General features: G+C 36.4%; 1 protein-coding gene across 1 annotated transcript in view; it reads right to left on the bottom strand.

Annotated features, from left to right (window-relative positions):
- Positions 1–3,689: 3,689 nt before the first annotated feature.
- Positions 3,690–19,567, bottom strand: part of LOC120525965 (plakophilin-1) — a 70,557-nt gene continuing 54,679 nt past the window's right edge. Inside the window, exons 8-14 of the mRNA XM_039748720.1 lie at positions 19,118–19,288; positions 18,486–18,656; positions 17,483–17,636; positions 13,123–13,312; positions 12,731–12,815; positions 7,215–7,290; positions 3,690–6,225 (exon numbers count right to left, since the gene is read on the bottom strand). Of these exons, the coding sequence (XP_039604654.1) occupies positions 6,221–6,225; positions 7,215–7,290; positions 12,731–12,815; positions 13,123–13,312; positions 17,483–17,636; positions 18,486–18,656; positions 19,118–19,288 (852 nt within the window). The 3' untranslated portion in view covers positions 3,690–6,220. The remainder of the gene's footprint in view (positions 6,226–7,214; positions 7,291–12,730; positions 12,816–13,122; positions 13,313–17,482; positions 17,637–18,485; positions 18,657–19,117; positions 19,289–19,567) is intronic.

Here is a 19,567-nt window from a genome sequence, read left to right as displayed (position 1 = left end):
GGCACTCCCTACTGTTCACAATGGTCAATAGAGCTAGCCACTCAGTTAGAAATAGGCTTCCAGTACCCAGTACAAGGATAATTTCACATAGCACAAAGAGCAATATTTTTGTACATAAGAAATTACATTGTGCATACCACAGAAAACCGAAAAAAGAAATTGAGGGTTGTTATAAACATTTTGATAACAAATTAAACTACTGAGAGAAGCCTATTGCTATCTAACTTTACCTTGATGCAAAACCATCACTTGGTCACAATACATCTGTTTCCCAGCCCCTTTACCCTTTACATGACCATCCAGAGTTATTTGGAATATCATTAATCCTGACTGAAACATTCTGTTCTAATCCATGACAGTTATGACGCAGGTGTCATATTTTTTGTAATTGATATTTTTCTTTTGACAGGTCCTTTCATGTATTCCTGTTTTTTAATTCCTTTCCAGTCTTTTCATTGTTGTTTTTTTTATACAATTATAATGGTGATATCATCTCAGTGCCATTTTGTTTTGGTGGTTGTCATCGTTTTGGACTAATTTCATGGTGGCAATCATATTGTTTATAGCAACTGTATGTGTTGCTACCAAGAAGACTTAGTGCTAAGATTTCTGCTTATTATTATTATTTCTATTATTATTATTTTACTTCATTTTAGAATCATAAATTGGGTCTTAATGAATAGCTTTAAAACCGGTCTTTCTGTTTTTTATTGACTTTCTGCCAGGCTCTGACTACACCGCTGCTCATTCTTTTTAATATGTTAATTGCTCTAGCTACAAACTGAGCCACAACAATAATCATATGCTCTGAATCCAGCTTGGAAGCAGGTAAGAATTTGTGTCCTTTTAGCCTGACTTCTCATCAAGTCTCCGATTGCCTTCCCCTCTAAACTGAATACAAATGCACCAGTTTGAATCTGAAGACCTGTATGCTTTGCCTAGAGGCGCCTTATAGCTAAATTTGTCACCAAACAGAAGACACTTAAGCTATACATTGCACTTCCCCATACATAACAAACATGCCAATTTAAAAGGTTCTTTGCATGGCACATTGGGTGATCTGCTCATTTATTCTTCCTTTGAAATTTCTTCCTCTTTATTTCTTCTCTCTGCTCAGTTTAAGATGAAAAGAACAGGGATCTTGCTTGCCAGTTTCACAGAGTAGCTGACCATTAACAACAAAAACTAACAGATTTTTTTCCTTAGACAAAATATAAAGTATAAATATTTTGTAAGCGGCAGAGAAGAAAATGTAACAAAAATATCAAATATCGTAGTTAGCAAATCTAGCATTGTAGTCATGTAGTCAGTAAAAATCAGGTGCTCAGATATATCTAGGTCTACAAAATGAAGTTAAAACAAAATTGAAGTCAAAGAGAATTAAAAGGTCACATTTAACACCATAAAGAAACTTTAGAATACCAGGCAGAAATGCCCAAAGGGAATTTCAAATCAAAAAAACAGGAATTCCCAAAAGCCTAAACTCTTTTTAGGGGATTCCTATTCAGTCCAAATTCTTGGTCCCTAAACCAAGAAAACAAAATCAAAACCTAAATAAACTTTGCAACAAACAATTATCTTTTGAATGTGCATGCCAACATTTATAGCAATGTCTACCACATCAAAGTGATAAAATAATGTCATCAACAGACAATGTCAAGGAATCAAGATAATAAACAGAAACCCAAACAAACCATTAAAAGATTATCTATTGACATCAAACAGCACAAAATCAAGCTAAAAAGGCTCTAGACCAAGATACTGGAATGTGCCCAAACAAAATTCTTGAAATTATTATCCTGCTATATACCTCTTAATACATTTTCAGGTGCTAGGAATGAAACTGGTGTGTGGGGTATATAGTGAGTAGTGATGAAATTAAAACAGAGGAGACTGGTCCCAATTGTTTTTGATTTTAAAAAAGTGCAAAGATCCGATGAAGAAAATAAGTAAATGTATGTTGCCAAACTGTTCATTTAGGAGTTGACATTTTTAGACTAACCTACTCTCTGTAGTGTCACCACAGTCCTGCTACACCTTTGTATCAAATTTTTCTTCAACCAAACATGTCACTTTGGACACCAAGGTCTAAATGTCAAAGCTAAAGTTAGGGAACCAAAGTTGAATTGTTCAGATATTTTTGCTGCTTTCAGTTGTGGCCAAGCTGAATTTAAACACATTGATTTGTGAATAACAGAGTTATATACTTATAAATGCCAAGATTGTCACTGGTATCAAATAATGAAATCACTTTCAGTTTCCAGTTGTGCATGTACCCACAAGTAGATGGCAAGAGCACCACATGGATTGGCAACAGGACATCAAATGCATGTGACATTCACGGTAAAAAAAATGTAAAATAAACATGATATATGAATAAACAGTAACAAAAAAAAAAATAAAAAATCCAGTTTCATAACGGTAGAAAACTGGTGCAGAATCATCCACACCAGGTGCTTCATCAAAAGTGGTATTCTGCCATGACAGTAGATAACAAAGACAAGAAAGGTAGATAGTGCACAGTTCACTTTTAATAAGGCAGAAGGAGCAGGAGCTCAGGGAGATTACTGTAGATAATTTGATTAAAATCCATACATAAAGGGGGACCTCAGTTTTCATTTTGATTTAGATTATTTAGTGTAATACTGAAGACTAATGCTGACCTTCTTACAATTCAATGGAACCCAATGATAACACCAATAACTGAATGCTCAGTTTCTGCAGAGGACTTTCATTAACTTGGACGATTCTGGTATATATTAGTTACTGGATGATGTGGTGTTTGAAGTGCCGTCTGGAGACTGGCATTTTATTCACACACAATATCACCTGACCCTAAAATACTTCTTGATGGTAATGAGGTTGTGCTGGAAGTACTCCTACTTTCCTGGACCAAAAACAGCTACCTTTCCTTACTCATGTGAGTTCGCGTTTGGAGTGGAGTCGGGCATCGGGAAGAAGTGGAGGACAAAGACAAGGAGAAGGAATTAATAAAGAAGAAAGGGGGAGAAATATTCAAAGGGATAATCTGTAAGAAGTTATTTGGCATAACACAAATACTTTCTTTGAGCAGGGACTGTGTTGGTGTAGTTGTGTCAAGGGGTTGGAACTCAGTATTGCCCCCTAGTGTCAATACTATCCTTAATTTTGGGCCTTGTTACCACTCATTGAATTTCTCAAGAAACATACTAAAGCCTCACTGAAGAAACGTCAAGGAGAGGTACATACTGTCAAGAAAGGCTTAATCAGGGAACACTAAATCATATATTTTGCATTTTTATCAGTATACCTTTTGCCACCCATATTAATATAATAATGAAAAATAGTAGTGGGCAATACAGAATATGTGGTGGTATGGGTCTATATTTGGTGATGTTAAACATCTTTTAGGCAGTTTGAGTAGTGCAGGAAAGCCCAATTAGCCAAAAAGAGCCAATGAATAACTAAACGGTGGTGGCCAATGGTGATTATTCCTTTAATTTAATTTGAGAGCATACTTGTTACAGAGATAGGATAACCTGGCTGTAGGACTACTGACGCCCCCAACTATACATTAGAAAGACTGCAGCGTCTTGCTGAATACAGTGGAACTTCATTCTTTTATAGCAGCTTTACAGTTCAGCTGTTCTTTAGCAGTTGAAATTCATTAATGACCTATTATAGTTACACATGATTCATTCTACATATTATGTAATTTTAAGTGCTTTATTAAGAATTGTTTACAAGGCACATTTCAAATGCAGTTACATGAGCATATTTTAAGCAAAAAGAAAGATAACAATGAAGAGAGTACAGTGCTTTCTAAACATTTATTCTTAAATTTAACATGGTAAAAAAGCTAGAGAAAAATAATGCATTATCCCAAAAAAATCTATATATTCTCTACTTGTAGCTGGTTTGTTATGTAAAATAGCACATGGCAAACTGAGTTCAATAAGGGATGGATAAATGTGCTGCTCCTTTAAAGGGTACATGCTGAAAGTGGTGTTACCCGGGAACAGTGGACATTGTGAGAAGCCTGGGCCAAGTCCATCTAGCCAGTGAGGCAGTTGGCCTTGTGTATTTACTCAGCACAAAGGGAAGCAAGTACTTGCTGCTTGATATTATTTCTTTGTCACTAAGCACACTCACGCATTGTCACAAAAATGACCTTGGCCAATGTCTGCTAAGTTAACATGAATAAAAAAGTATATGGTTCTAAAAACATTTTTTAAATGCTTTTTTCCATTATAAGGTCTCAGTGAGTCAGGGCCTATACTGGTGATACAGAATACACACACACAGTAAGCCCCTGCCCTGGAAGCATTTGCATTCACACAAAGCAAGTTAATATCTAGCCAATAACTAAGAGGAAGAACCTTTATAATCCAAATAAAACATATATTGGGCTGGATTCAAACCCAATTTCCACAAGTCGCAAGGCAGCAGTGCTAAACTAGGTGCCACCACGCCAACCTCTACACTGTATATAATTTCATAACATATGAAATACTTAACTCTCCTTCATATTTTCTTAGACTTTCCATTACAATAAGCCAATTATATATATAAAATATATATATATATATATGAAAGTATGTATGAATGTATGTATAGCTCTGCAATCTACTGTACACATACACATGCTCTCTCACATAGACACTGTGCATCACCATAATTTATGTGACAGAAAATCATGACTGGTATGCCATGATGGGTTAATAAAGTGGAATCTCGTCCTGTGACACATCTCATTTGGATCAATGTGATGTACGGCACAGTTACGGTTATAAGGAGCCCGATATAAATTCATTAGAAAGTGCTAGAGATGCTGTCAAAGCACCTCCAGTTAGTGCTAGAGGGTGGAAGCCTTGACCATGTTTTTTTAGAAGGAACACTTAATGGAGTTCATATCTCAGGACAAAGCTTAATTTTCTGTTCCTTATAGGACTGAACAGGTACATGTACAGTAGTTGACACATTAGTGCCCAATATTCATATTATGAAATTAGGTCAGGGTTTTACGAAGTGAATACAAACACTTTATAATCATTATCCAGCATCTGTAATTAATGTTTGAAACATTGGAGAGGAAGGCCTGAAATGGTCTTGCACAAAATACTGGGGCCCAAGTTTGTTGTATTATTCTCCCTATGACCTTCACTGTATTAAGAATTGTACATTCCTGTGATGCTCAACAGTGCAGAGTGAATAATATATGGAACATTCAGAACTTTATTTACATACAAGCAGACAGAAAGTAAAGGCTCCTAAAATGACTCCACTGGAGCCAAGCTGTTCAGCATCCATGCCAACAAAGCCATCTTTAAATTCTTGCAATCATATCCATTCATTTTAAGATAGCCTTAAATCAAAGAAATTTAAAAATTAAGTGCACATTTGATAAATTAGAGAGTTACTTTCATTCATCCATTCATTTCCTAGTCTTTCAATCTTCTCTTACAGTGTTGGGAATTATTCTGAATTCATATCAAAATGAAGTTTTGGTATAAATGAAGACTGCAATACTTAATAGGATTTAAAAAAAAAGTTAATGGCATTATTTAGGTAACATAAAAGCATTAAAAAGAGAGGTCCAAAGTGGAACTGACTAAGTCTATATTGAAGGATTCTGGAATTAATACTGATAAGCTGTTGATCCTATTAAAGACACACTGCCGTTGTCAGCTGATTCAAGAAGAGTTCTGAAATTCCTGACAGCAGGGATGGAGACTGGGAAAAGGGTGATGCTTAAATTCTCCCCATGTGCTTCATGACAACAGTATGGTTTTGCAGGACACATTATCCATGTAGTAAAGATAGACAGGATCTAAAGGTTTGAAGTAAATACTTTCAGAAGAGGGAGACAAGCTTGGATTTCTTCTGCTGCTACTCCTCAGAGAGCTGTGCAATTCAATGCGTGCTTCTGGTAATTTAACAAGAGTAGTGTTACAGGCCTGCAATGATTCATAAAAGTATTTCAACACAGAAGATAAACTGGAGAACATGAAAGCTCAGTCAAAATTGTAACATAATTCATCTCGAGGTGGCAATCAAAGGTATAAGCTAATAAACATCATTTATCCAAAACGACAGAGAACTGTAGATATTACACCATTACACTGAAAATGAATGTTGTATAAGGCATGAAAGAGAAAGGGAACACTGAAGCTTATGCAGGGAAAGTAGTACATTCAGTTGAAGCTTTGCAAATGGTGGCCTCCTTCCATTCCTCTTTTTTCTAACCTGAAAGAACAACAGAAATATCAAAAATAAAAACCTTTCCAGTGCTGTAAGTTGTTCTATCATGTGAAGAGCATTCATATGTGGGTATTAGCGTGGAGTGAGTTACACAGGGCATTGCTATGTGTCATTTGTGAGAGCCATAGGATGTTCACCTTCATTGAAGAGGTCAGTAGTGTGAGTCATTTCTGGAATTATTTTAGAGAGAAAGACCAAGTCTAGTACCCCTAAAAAAACTGCTCTATTTTCTGTATTGAAATACTGTTGGTGGTTATCAAACTAATTGAGTTAGAACCTTTGTCTTCATTTATGCAGACAGACAAGGTGATATGCCTGACTGGTAAGTGATCAAAAAAGTTACAGGTTTAACTTAATGCCCAAGATAATTATGATCAAGCTTATCAAAAGACCTGCGGTGGGCTGGCGCCCTGCCCAGGGATTTGTTTCCTGCCTTGTGGCCTGTGTTGGCTGGGATTGGTTCCAGCAGACCCCCTGTGTTAGGATATAGCAGGTTGGATAATGACTAACTGATTTATCATAGACTAAATGCAAGAATAATAGCTGTAATGAGCTTTGGGAGAGACTTTGTCATGAAATGCATCACTTATAGTACATAAAGCAAAGAATGCTTTAATTTCTCTATTTTTTCTTATTAGTATGGGGCTAAAATGAGCAGGAAACAGCAGGATACTTGGGAGATTTAATCAAACTAGCCAGTTGTTGTTAAAAAGAGAAAACATGCCAGTGCTAGAAAAGATCCCTATAAAGTATCTATCTATCTATCTATCTATCTATCTATCTATCTATCTATCTATCTATCTATCTATCTATCTATCTATCTATCTATCTATCTATCTATCTATCTATCTATCTATCTATCTATCTATCTGGGATGTGCAAAGCAGAAGACCACTGTGATGTAGGCATGTACAGTTAGGTGTCACACTTACATTTAAATGTTTCTGAAAAGGTTAATTTGAACTCAGTCTTACCTAAGGCAATTTTCTGCAGAGATTTCATAGTGGAAGTGGCGAGATCATTCACAAAGTATCCCTTTTTTAGTCCTTTCTGCAGAAGGAAGAGAAAAACATAAACAAACAAGACAGATTAATGAAGCAGATGTTACCTTCTTATAGAACACTCTATTACAAATCAGCCAGTTGGCCTTTCCACATTAACTTGCAGTGCAAGTTTCTCATTTGCAAACTGGAAGGAAAGTGGAAGATTTCAGGCATTGGTTGCATGATATTTTTAACGTTTACTGGGAGACAAAGCTCTTAAGAGGAAAATTAAGAGTGTAGGAGCAAAGAATTCTACATGTAAATGAAAGTCCATTTACAAAGTCTGTTGTACATTGCACAAATTTAAATTAAACTCAAGACAATTCATATGCCCTAAATCTCCATCTCAATTATGTTTGTGTATACTCAGCATAACAAGAGGCATGACAGAAACGCCGTAGAGGCAGACGCCATTCATTATGTGCCATATTGACAGATTTTTCCCCAACTCATCAGAAACGTCTTCAGTAATTCTGAATGTTCTTTCAACACACATTGGCACATTTGTCAGTGACTGTGGATTTTTGAAAGTGATCCTAGCATCTTTTTTAAAGAAGCAAAAATTATGCAAATAGTGTTTAAGGTAAACCTGTCACAAACTATGAAAAGCTATTTGTTAGAGATGAGAATAAACTGTTCATTGTGAGGAATTCAATGCTATGAGACTGAAAAAAAATGTTAACGTAAAAACTCAAAATTTAGTAAACTAAACAGTTCTGTGCAAGAACATCGTACATCCCAAACCAATAAAGAGCATATTAATACATTACCGATGTTTAACGTCTATAGCCATGATTATTAATAAATGAAGTCCCATTCTGATTCAACAAAGCAAACATGGGAATGTCTAGTGCACTGAATAATTCAAGAAGTATTTTCAAAACAAACTATTTATAAGCAGTTTTGACCAGCAGTCATGCTGCTTGAGAAAATATTCATATTTTATCATAATTACAGTACAACACACAACATTACAAGATATGCCAAGAAAATTAAAAAAAAAAATTTGCATTTTTTCTCTTTTTGCCACAGAGCCTTTATGTTTATACCAGTGTTCTTGTATTTGTTCTTTTATGCACATAACTATACTTAAAACAGCTTGGTTTACATTCCTGATCATGTTCAAAATTAAAAACTTTTAAAGAGTATTCTTAAATACCCAAGTTTCCAAAATAATTTTGAGTATGGAAAAGTTTGCGAAGATGCTTATGTTTTTTCTTCCTATAATCAGGGACTGTTCAGGACATTTACATGCAGTAGAACACCACCTGAAACTTAGGTGTTAGAAAACAAGAGATAAGGTGGGGGGTTTGGGGGCTTGAAGTATCAGCTTTAGGGTCTATTTTAGGCTTATTAATCATAAGTGGCTTTCAATACAAGATTAACAACAAGAATGAAAGAAAGAAATGTGATTATGGCATTTACTTTTTGAAATAACCTGCTAGACCAGTTACTGTTGTCTTGATATTATACAGTATCTATTGGAGACATTATACCAAAGCAGAGAAACACCAAAACAGAATCTAAAAAAGGTATTTGTTAGGTGTTTTATTTCCAAATTCATCACTTCGGACATGAAAATAACTTTAATTTCCAACTCATTAAACCATTTCCTGACTCTGCTTTTCCATTACGGGATTTGTGGAAGATGAGAATAACAGGACTAAAGTGAACCAACTAAAATGTGAATTTAAAGTCTCTATTTAATGTAACCACAGATGTGAGATAAAAGCAGAGCTGCAAACATAATCCAGACAAAGGAGAAAAACCTACAAACTCCAGGCAATGACCAGGCTGTAAAGCACTAACACTAGAAACTGAACCACAACACTGCCTTTTCCAAGCAAGCTTATGTTCCCTTTATATCATGAGTACCATATCAACAATCCTTCTATATAAAAGCGGTTGGGATTGTCCTTCCGTCCCGTGAGTGCTACGCAGGCGCGGAGTTTCACACACGCCCTGTCCATTTTGCAATGCATGATGAGATTTGTAGTTTCGTTTTTCCAGGTAAAAGATGATTTTCTACTCCAGACTGTGCGATATCTTCTTCTTCTTTCTTACTATATAAAAGCGGACGGGATTGTCCTTCCGTCCCGTGAGTGGAAAGCGTAGCGGTATTCCGCTTATTACAGCCTTACTACTTGCAGCTTGCGGGTCGAAGCGACATGATGTGAGCAGAGTTCTGGTGCTCCCATCGTTCCCTTGCTTTTGTGTGCGATGCGATGGAAATAATTAATGTTGATGGAGTACAAATGCCTCCCCGCATAGTCAATATCAGGGAGGTTTAAAAGGGCGACCTCAATATAGAAAAAAAGTTTCAATTTCATCACAAAAATAACAGAAACTACGAGTATTAAAGTAATACCGCTCAAATGCAATATAACCAAATTAATGAGTTTGTATAAAATATCAAATTGATCTACATATTGAATTGCCTTAAGAAGTGGTCAACTTAAAAGTCGGTCGCCTTAAAAGGCGGGTGAGCCTAGTATTGTATACAAGGATCTTTAATTGGAATAAAACAATCTGAAAATGTTATAGACCTCCATTGAACAACTTTGAAAGCAGACAGTCCAAAGACTAAGTATGAAAATGTGGGAAGTTAACAAAAGATACACCTTCCGTATGACAGAGTTTTACACTTTTTGGTCTTAAGAAAAACCGGAAAAGCTTCCGTCAGCTTCACATCACACAGAAGGGACAGCACAGTGCGGTAAGCGCAGAGTTTGCATGTTCACTCTGTGTCTGCATGGGTTTCATCCTGATGTTCCAGTTTCTTCCCATGCTAAATTGGCTCTAATTTGTGTGCGTGTTCCATTTGCAATGGACTACCGCACCATCCAGGGTTTGTTCTTGCCTTGTGTCCTATGCCTTTATCAGCTATAAGAGTAAATACCTAAAGCGATCTTAAGTGAAATAAAATTTAGAAAGAAATATACACAAAATTTACTTACAACTGCTTAAGTTTATTTTGGGAAAAAAATGATCCTCAATATATAGCAAAATTATGAATGAATGCCTTTGGGCAATTACTGTAGAGTCATTTGTTTTAGTAGTATACAAATGTATAAGAGTATACAAAGTTGAGGCAAATGCTTGTTATTTCTTAGTTTTTAGTGAGAAAATCACATAAGCTCTTTTTCTCTCCTTCTTCTTGGAAGGCTACTATAGTTAGCACTGAACATATATTTAACCAGTAGGACAATCTCCTGAGTGCCGTGAGAACAGGATGTGCTCAAGTGCAGCTCTACATACGGAAGAAGAGGTGCCTGACGCACTCTGTAAAAATCTGGTGGTACAGCAATCCAAACAATGAGTTCTTAGTGCTCGGGTTATTGTCTTGCAGAAATGAAATTACTTTATTTTGTTCTTTGTTAGAAAAACTAATTGTAAGTATCACAAGTCAAAAAAAGCAGGAATATCCATTAACTGAGGGAAACATGAGTGGATGCGCTGGCTTTTAGCAATCTGTCTGCGGCAGGTTTACTGCTGTGCATGAAATAATAAGCATTAATATTAATAAACTACACTACCCACCCTGACAAAATATTTACTGAACACTATGCGGTTCCACAACAGCAATCATCTGTCTGCATGCCTGTACTTCATTCCAACAATAAGGCAATGCTCTATCATGTATAAAGAATAAAATCAAAATCGATTAAAATTAAAATGGAAAAAGGGTTGTGTGATAATGCAGTTGACTGCACTGCTGGCTCATCACTCCAAAGACTCATTGATTCTACGTATAGGGTTTGCTAATTCCACACATGTTCATATAGGGTCCTCCTAGTATTTCCATTTTCCAAAAATGTGTGAATTAGGAAAATCTGAAATGCTAAAAATCTGATTAGTGTGGGTGTGTGAGAGAGTGTACCGTCCATGTGAACTGACATTCCATCAAAAATTGGACTTCTGCTCAATCTTCCTGGAAGAAGCTCCTGCTGTTCAATATCCAAACATGTATAAAACAATATTGGCAAATAAACAGCTTAATCAATTACTTAAAAAATACAGTTTGCATATGTAATTCAATGAAATTGATTGTACTAGGAGAAACACATTTGTTTGAGATCAATTTCTAAAATGCTTATAAAATGTTTTTCACATTTCACTGTTATACAACACTGAATCACAGTGGATTACATTTGGCGTATTTGACGCTGTGTTAGAGAAATCACTATTAAGTAATCAGTTGAAGCTCTGGATGATTTAAAAGATTCTTTTCTTATACCAAAATACCTGGGGAGACAAGCACAGTTACCTCATGCAGGTCCCAGGCTGACCTGGAAAATTACGGGAATACATTAGTGTATATAATATTTATATACCTAATGTCAGTAAGGTTAATTAGCATATAGTTGTAAGTGAGGGCCCTATTAATTAAGCTTCTTAGAATTACTTATAGGAATTGCTTTAAAAGTCACACTAGGATAAGAATTTGTCCTACCAATGAGTTTGCCAGAATTATTTACAAAGTGCTCTAGTCTCAGTCCCAATGAGGAGCAGAAGGCCATGTCTGAAAATGAATTGTGCCACAATTTAATGGCACATCTTGATCAAAACTAACACTTATGATGATGATTTGTAGTTTTCTGATATTAATGGTGAGGCTTCACCACAAAGATAATAATAATAATAATAATTATAATAATCAAAGTCGAAGAAGAAGAAAAAAACATAATAAAGAAGGATACTGAGTTAAGCTTAATGTACTTGTTGCCACTTTGCAATATCATGAATAACAATTTAGTAAACACAGAGATGGAAACAGCAAGACTCACATAACGAATGAAGGTAAAGCCCAATAACAGGCATGTTTTTTAACAACAAAAGCTCCATGGATTGTTCCAGCCTTGTGCACTATTCTTGCTGGAATAGGCTCTTGCTTTGATGCGACTCTGCTCATTATAAAGCAAACTTAGAAAATGGATGGATGTGTGTTCCACAGCCACACTTCCCGATAAATCACCTTCCTTCCTTCCACAAAATGCCTCACAAAGCATCTGCAAAAACTGAGTGATCGTGCAAGAAGACTAGTGAGGGAGGCCACCAAGAGACATTTGAGAATTCTGATGGTGTTATAAGCTACAGTGCTAAGATTGGAGAGAATGTGCATACACCAACTGTTGCCCAGGTGCTTCATGGAGAGAATAGTTATGTGATAAGTTATTTTATGTTTTATATTTGCAATTAATTTAGATCACTTTGTAGAGATATGTTTCCTTTTTACACTAAAGTCTCTTTTATGTTGATTAATATAAACAATTCAAATTAAACCTCTGTGATTGAAAGCTGTTTCACATTCAAACTTCAAAATGGAAAGACAAGTGGAAATGAACATGGGAGGAATCATGCAGCTAGCAATAGCAAAAGTTCAGTTATGTAAGAGAATAGAAAATGTTTGCAGAGATTCAACTCTTACTATTGTTTGGTAGGCATACCTCTTTAAACAAATTCTGAAGCTCCTTCTGTCCCCAGAGATCATACATTAAGAGGGAAGCAGATTTCAAAGATTTAGGATTTGACCTGTAAAAATGTGGACTATAGTTAGTATAATGGTTTTAGTATTTTTTTTAATTCAATTAAAATTTTTGTCTGCTATACCACTGTCAAGAGACATGTGACATAGTTATAATTAACTATGCTTTGATCTAAGAAAAAACAGCTTACATTTTGATACAATGCTCTTTACAAAAGAAACAAGATAAGTGTACAGTATTTTTGTTTATCTGTTTGCACAAATATTTAATTTCAGACAACTGAAACTAGATTTAACTGAGGTCTAACAAAATGAACTTTGGATAAAAGCCAGGGGTCTTCCTGAGAGACATACCTGTCTAAGGAAAGTTCATGCAGCACTGTCAGCAACTGGCCATCAGCCAGCGTCCTCTTGGCAGTTCCAGCGTCAGCCGTTGCCAGTAAATGAAAAGTGCTGCATGCTGTTGACATAAGATCATCTGAGTTTTTTGAATCGTTACCTATAGTCCTTATCATATTGGAGAGATCAGGGAGGACTTGTTGACCTAGATGAAGAACATCACATTTTGAAATCTGTTATTAAGTAACACAATTTACAAGTGATGACAAAAAAAAAAACAAACCAGCTATTCTGCAAGGTTTTTGAAAACATAAGGTACTTCCTATTTATATATTGAGCTTTAGCCATAATGCAGTGTATAACATTACTTAATCAGAGAATTTATTTTTACCAAGTAGTTAAGCCTGTAATCACATGGAGACAAAACTATACGCCAACCTTAAGCCATTAGACTGACTCATAACCCCCAAATTACCCCATGCTTGCTATGATGTTAAACTATATTATCTACAGTGGTTTCAGCAGCTGGGAGAGAAAGATGATGGGAGATAAAGAAAAGTAAATGTTTCTGTGATGCTGTAATACTAGTCTCACCATCATGCAGGAATTAGACATGCTTTGTTAGTTGTTATTTTGGGATAATGACTATGTTTCTGTATGTTTGCACACAACATTCAAAATAAATAAGCAAGTAAATAAATTAATCATTTTGCAGTTTCAGAAGGCCATTTGGACTTGGCTTGATGTTAACCTAGTGCTTACTACATTTATAAATTAAATCGCTTCTTATTTGTATTCTTTAATTTATTTGAGTTCATATCCATCCACTGCATCTATGTATTCATTCACCTAGCCAGCAAAAAAACTTCTGTCTTCTTTTCGGTTTGCAGTCAACGTCAGTTTGCAGCAAGAGGAAAAGTTAGGCACTAATCTTCAGAATGCTCTCACTCATACTAATCCAGTTTACAGTGTCCAGTCCACCTAACTAGATTTCTTAGGGTTATGGGAGAAAACCTACACTAATGTAGTTAGAACTAGGGAATCCATTTCCGGACATTTTTCATTCCCGGGAATGAAACTGCTGTAATTCCTGGGAAACCGGGAACGGCCAAGCTTGCATATATAATGTGTAAAAGTGTAAAAATCGATCAAGAAATAACAGAGTTATAGCTGAAAATAATAAAGTGGCACGGTTTTTTGGCCCACAGTGTAGTGTTTTGCAGATTAATTCTGTCAACCAGCAGCAGTCGTCAGTCTCCCGGCTCCGACTAAGACTGAGTAAAGTGGACTGGGAGGAGTCTGCATTCGGCAGCTCACGAATGCCGGGGCAGGGCAGACTTCATTGACGTCTGTCGGACAACAGCTTTGAACAGTAACTTGAAATTGCAATGCGTCAGTGTGTGGCATCCGCATTATCTGTGCCAAGAAACTTGCCATCACATAATGATGACAAGAAACTGGAAGCATCAGTAAAAGCTGAAATGGCGGTGTTTCACAGCAATGGCAAGCGCGGGCGTTGTTTAGAACAAGTGTTTCAGTATCTGATCAGGTAGATCGTATTGCATTCAAAAAAAATTTTTTTAAACGTTAGTCTATCATATATCCTCCCTATGGCATTTGCCACTTGATTGACATACAGGACGGCCAGTCTGAGATCTCTTTCCTTCTAACACACTGATCATTCCACATGCACCCATACAATCAGATTGTGATTCAGACTATGAATGCCATGAATTTAATTACACCGATCTACATGCTGTCAAATAAACGAACCACACGCCATGGCTTCGCCTCTGACGCTGATGTCCGAGGTTCGATTCCCGAGAGGGGGTGCAGTGAGTGTGTACGCCTGATGAGCCCAGAAGTAGGGCATGTTGCGTACTCTTTGCATTATTTGACAGTAAAACTTTGTAACCTTCTATGATCTTCTTCTCGCAACTGAAGAGGGCACTGTGGCGGATGTTTGCCGACACAAGCGTTACCTGGTAGGCAACCACCCATACAATCAGATTGTGATTCAGACTACGAATGCCATGAATGTAAATACCCCGATCTACATGCTGTCAAATAAACAAACCACATGCCGTGGCGCAACATAAAGGGCGAAACACATGTCGCATACTTTTTTGCATTATTTGACAGTAAAACTATGCAATAGCATTTTTAATGTAGGTAGATCATTTCGACCTGGTCATTTTAAAAGTAGCTCGAAAGCCGAAAAAGTGTGGGCACCCCTGAACTAGATACATGTACTTATATGACAGCATGAACTGCTTGTAGATAAGGTTAGTCTTTTATTGGTGTCAACATATTGCAGTAGTTTTATTAAAAATAAGTGTCGGTCATTCTAAAACTGTTCACATGTGAGATGCCCGTGCACTGTGTCATCCCGGGAGCCCGGGATTCCCAGTAATGACATGCGGGATTCCCTAATTCCCGGGAATGGATAAACCCATCCGGGAATGGATTCCCTGGTTAGAACACGGAAGCTCTGCACTGCAAGGCATTCAAACCAGAATTCACACACAGTGGGCTGCTAATGTCACCTGATATTTTTTACCACCTATAAACTATTCCTTTTTTGTATCAAAAGTTGCTTGTCTCATTGTTGTGTCTCAACTTAGGGACATGAAACAGAATTAATAAAAAAAATATATCTTTTCTTTTTTTATCTTAATGAAGTACATGAATGCCAAAATGCAGAAATGAAAGGTTCTATTATTTAACCTCCCCAGGTTTTACAGTAGTGTTAAATTTCACATATTCCTTGTATCTGCCTGATGTTCCTACATACACACAATTTTTTATATCCCAAAGATGTTCTGTTAGGTTAATTTTCAATAATAAATTTTGCAATTTATTCTTTTCAGAAGACAGCTTTATAATTATAAATTAGTAACAGGAAACTGCCAAAAATACAGAATTGATTACATCTTTCCTGAAGAAGGGGCCTGTGTTGCATTGAAAGCTTGCATATTGTAATCTGCATAGATTATAAGAAATGTAACATAAACCGATGCACTACCTAGTTTAAGTGCTTGCACTATAGTTAAGTCACTTTATTTCATTGCTGTGTAATAAAGATGGTGGTATATGATTTAAACATCCTCCTGCCTGTCTTTGCTTAACAGTCATTTCTACCATAGGTAAATACTATTTTTTTAATTCCCCACAAGCAGAAGGCAAGGAACATGAATTATACAAATACTGGGATATGGTCAGTACTAGAATTGATGCCGAAAGCCCCTTGGGACCTGTGGTCCACTGGCATAGCTTAAATTAAATTTCAACTGATAACTACTGTATATTCTCAAAGTTATTATAAAATATTTTACTATGCTCACTAGTGCCCAAACATATGAACTGGTGGGATAATTTGATAGAAATGAGTATGAGTGAGGTGAGTGTGTCTGACTGGTAATGGATTGGCATCATGTCCAAGGACTGGTTTCTGCCTTGGCTTTACCACGACAACCTCCAGCATAGTTGAGAATGTAATAGAAGGAACAAGGTTGAACAATGGATAAATTGTTATGGAGAGAAGCAGATGCAAAGCAACATGTTCTTGATGCCTTATGAGTAGTTCAAACATGCACAACACAGCCTTCTGCTGCTTGTTTAGTTGAATGCAATGTCAAATGAACATGGAAACTCGACTGCATGATTGTACCATTGCTGAACAATGTGACAGAGTGTAATTTCTTTGGTTAGAAGGATTGAAATCTGCTGAATTTCTCTGAAGGACGTTGGCTCAGTATGGAAGTGAAAACAGCATGACTCAACAAAAATTTTATGAATGTAACCAACGAAGCCCAACCATCAACATCACGCACACAAGCACACTTCAAAAGAGCAAATGCTTACATCAGAAAAGACCAACATATTACATTGTCCATTGTTGTTGCACATTTGGATGTTAACTATGGATCTGCACATGCCATAATGCATGATGACATGGGGTACCATAAAGTGTGTGCAAGATGGGTATCTAAACAGCTTACTGATCTGCACAACCAACATCCTTTGGTATGTTTCAGCAGGTTTCAGTCCCTCTACCCAAAGAAATCTCACTACAGCATGTTTATTAACAATGGTGATCCTATAGAAGAGCATCCATTTCCATTTGACCTTGGTTTCAACTATGTTCGAACTGTCAATAAGCCAATGCAAACATGTTGCATTGCATCAGATTCTATCTGTTGTGGTTACCATGTCATTTTCAAATTGCATTTACTTTTCAATTTGTCCTTGTATTTTTTTCCATTATAAAGAGTTCTACTAGTTTGCCATTAGTTATAGCATTACAAAATAAGACAAAAGCAGCAGTACTTAATACCGTAGTTCATTAACAAAGAACACTTGCTTTCTCACTTACACATTGTTTTCTGCACACTTGGAGTTCGTGCAATGTTTCCAAGCACAGACACAGCAGCCTTCTGAATGTTCTTATTGCTAGACCGCAGCAGACGGGAGAATTCTGGGAGCCCCTTTACCTTACGCACAAGTGAGTCACTCATTACATCTGACACCTTGCCAGGTAAAGAGAAAAAAAAACAAAACTTTAAGAGAATATTAAGTTAAACACATACATTTTCACTCTTTGGCTTTTTCTTCAAGAATGTTACATTTTGCATTTTGAACCTAGATTTTTTCCAATGTAATATTTCACACTTGAACTTAGATGTCATTAGAGCATTTAATAAGGAGAAATTCAGTGACTAAAACTAGCTTCACTAGAGGTTATCTCCCAAGCTGAACCCTTCTTCATTAGAAGACTTTATAAAATCAGTCTGAGGCTTTTCATATCTTCAGATGGCAGGCACTTCAATTCACAGATGCTATTTTTTTAATTTAGATGAACTGAGTGTCACTCATGTTTGTGCTCCTTCCTTTCTCCTGTCATGGATTTCAATTAAATAAATGTTCCGAAGACCCTATGCAAAAGGCTCTGTACACATACATATTTATTATAATTTATTACAGAGTGACAAGTTAACTTATTGCGCCACTCTGACAACCAACGATATTCATTTTTCAGAAACTAGATAAAGACTGATAGTTAAAAAGTAGTTAATCGTCCTATAAACAGTGAAGAAGCTAGAAATGTAAAGTAAACAACTTATCACAAGGTCAAACCTATGCCAACGTTTAGGTGAATCTTTTAATCTATAATAGCAATGTACAGCATTAGAGTATACATACGTATTATACTACATTTATATACACATATATATGTATTATTATAATACATAAAAAATCTTTCCTTCACACCTCCCTGTCAACATTTGATGTGTTACGTTTTAACACATCTGTACCCCTGTTCTCTGTCAGTGATCACACTCTCCCAATTCCCATGTCCACAGGCTCAACTCTCTTACTGTGCTCTTGCAAGCTGTAATATTTTGTAGAGCTCCAGCGCAGGCCTCAATTGTAGATTCATTTCTACTGTTTTTAATTAAAGACATGTATGTCTCTAGTCCTTTAGTGTTGCGCAGCCATTCCACTCCTTCTGGGTTTTTATCTTCTACTACATTGAAGTTAAATACTTCCTTCAGAAAAAAAGAAAACAAGTTTAATCCAGGTTAGTTCGTACAGATTAAGGAGATGTACCCAGAAGTAACATCTGCTATTTACACGCATTTGCTTTGTGCCAGAAATTAGTGCATCAATTAAAGCATTGATGAAGTATAACAGTTAAATCTTCACACAGTGAAAAAAAAAGTCCATCTCCAAGCATTCCCTTTCTGAATATGCCAAATCCAAACAAATCCTAAAATATACATTACAAGCCCACTTTGCTAAACACAGCAAGTGTGTGTGAACTATATATGTAAAGTTAGCAAGCCGCCTTTAGACAAAGTTAGCTTCTTAACTGGGGGCACTTCAAAAACAGTATAAGTAGAATGAAGAGCTAACCAAACACACATACTGTAAGCATAGTGATGTTACACTCTCTGGTATTGTGAAAAATTATTCCACACAAAATATTACAGATGAGCATCCCTCTTACCTCCTCTGAAATTTTTCCACTCCGAGGGCTAAAGCAACCCACTGATGATGAAGACTTCCTAGAAGAGGAATTGCGAGGACGTGAGTACTCCATTGTTTCAAGCTTGGATGGCACCTCTGAGTTTAGCTGATAGGAAAGGTTGTGCAAAATGCAAGCACAGTTCTCCACGGACTGTGAGGGAAGCACACAGATGACATCAAAGCATTTTATACTCAAAAAGATTTCATATGCTGTATAGTACATAAGGGTTTATGCATGATGTATTCAATCCTAGGGAGGCTAGCCCAGTACCTTATGGGGCAAAACTGCAAGGGCTAGTCGAGTATAGTATTGCACATTTTTAGAAATGAAGTTTCTTTTTCCATGGTCTCTGCATATTACTGTCAGTTTCTCAAAGCCAAGTGCTGGGGTGGAAATAATGTGGAAGTCATTTTTGTAGTCAGGCATTAA

This window comes from Polypterus senegalus, chromosome 3, assembly GCF_016835505.1.
Source record: "Polypterus senegalus isolate Bchr_013 chromosome 3, ASM1683550v1, whole genome shotgun sequence".
Classification (NCBI taxonomy): domain Eukaryota; kingdom Metazoa; phylum Chordata; class Cladistia; order Polypteriformes; family Polypteridae; genus Polypterus; species Polypterus senegalus.
Note: the sequence above shows the minus strand (reverse complement) of the source record. Positions and strands in the feature narration are given on the sequence as shown.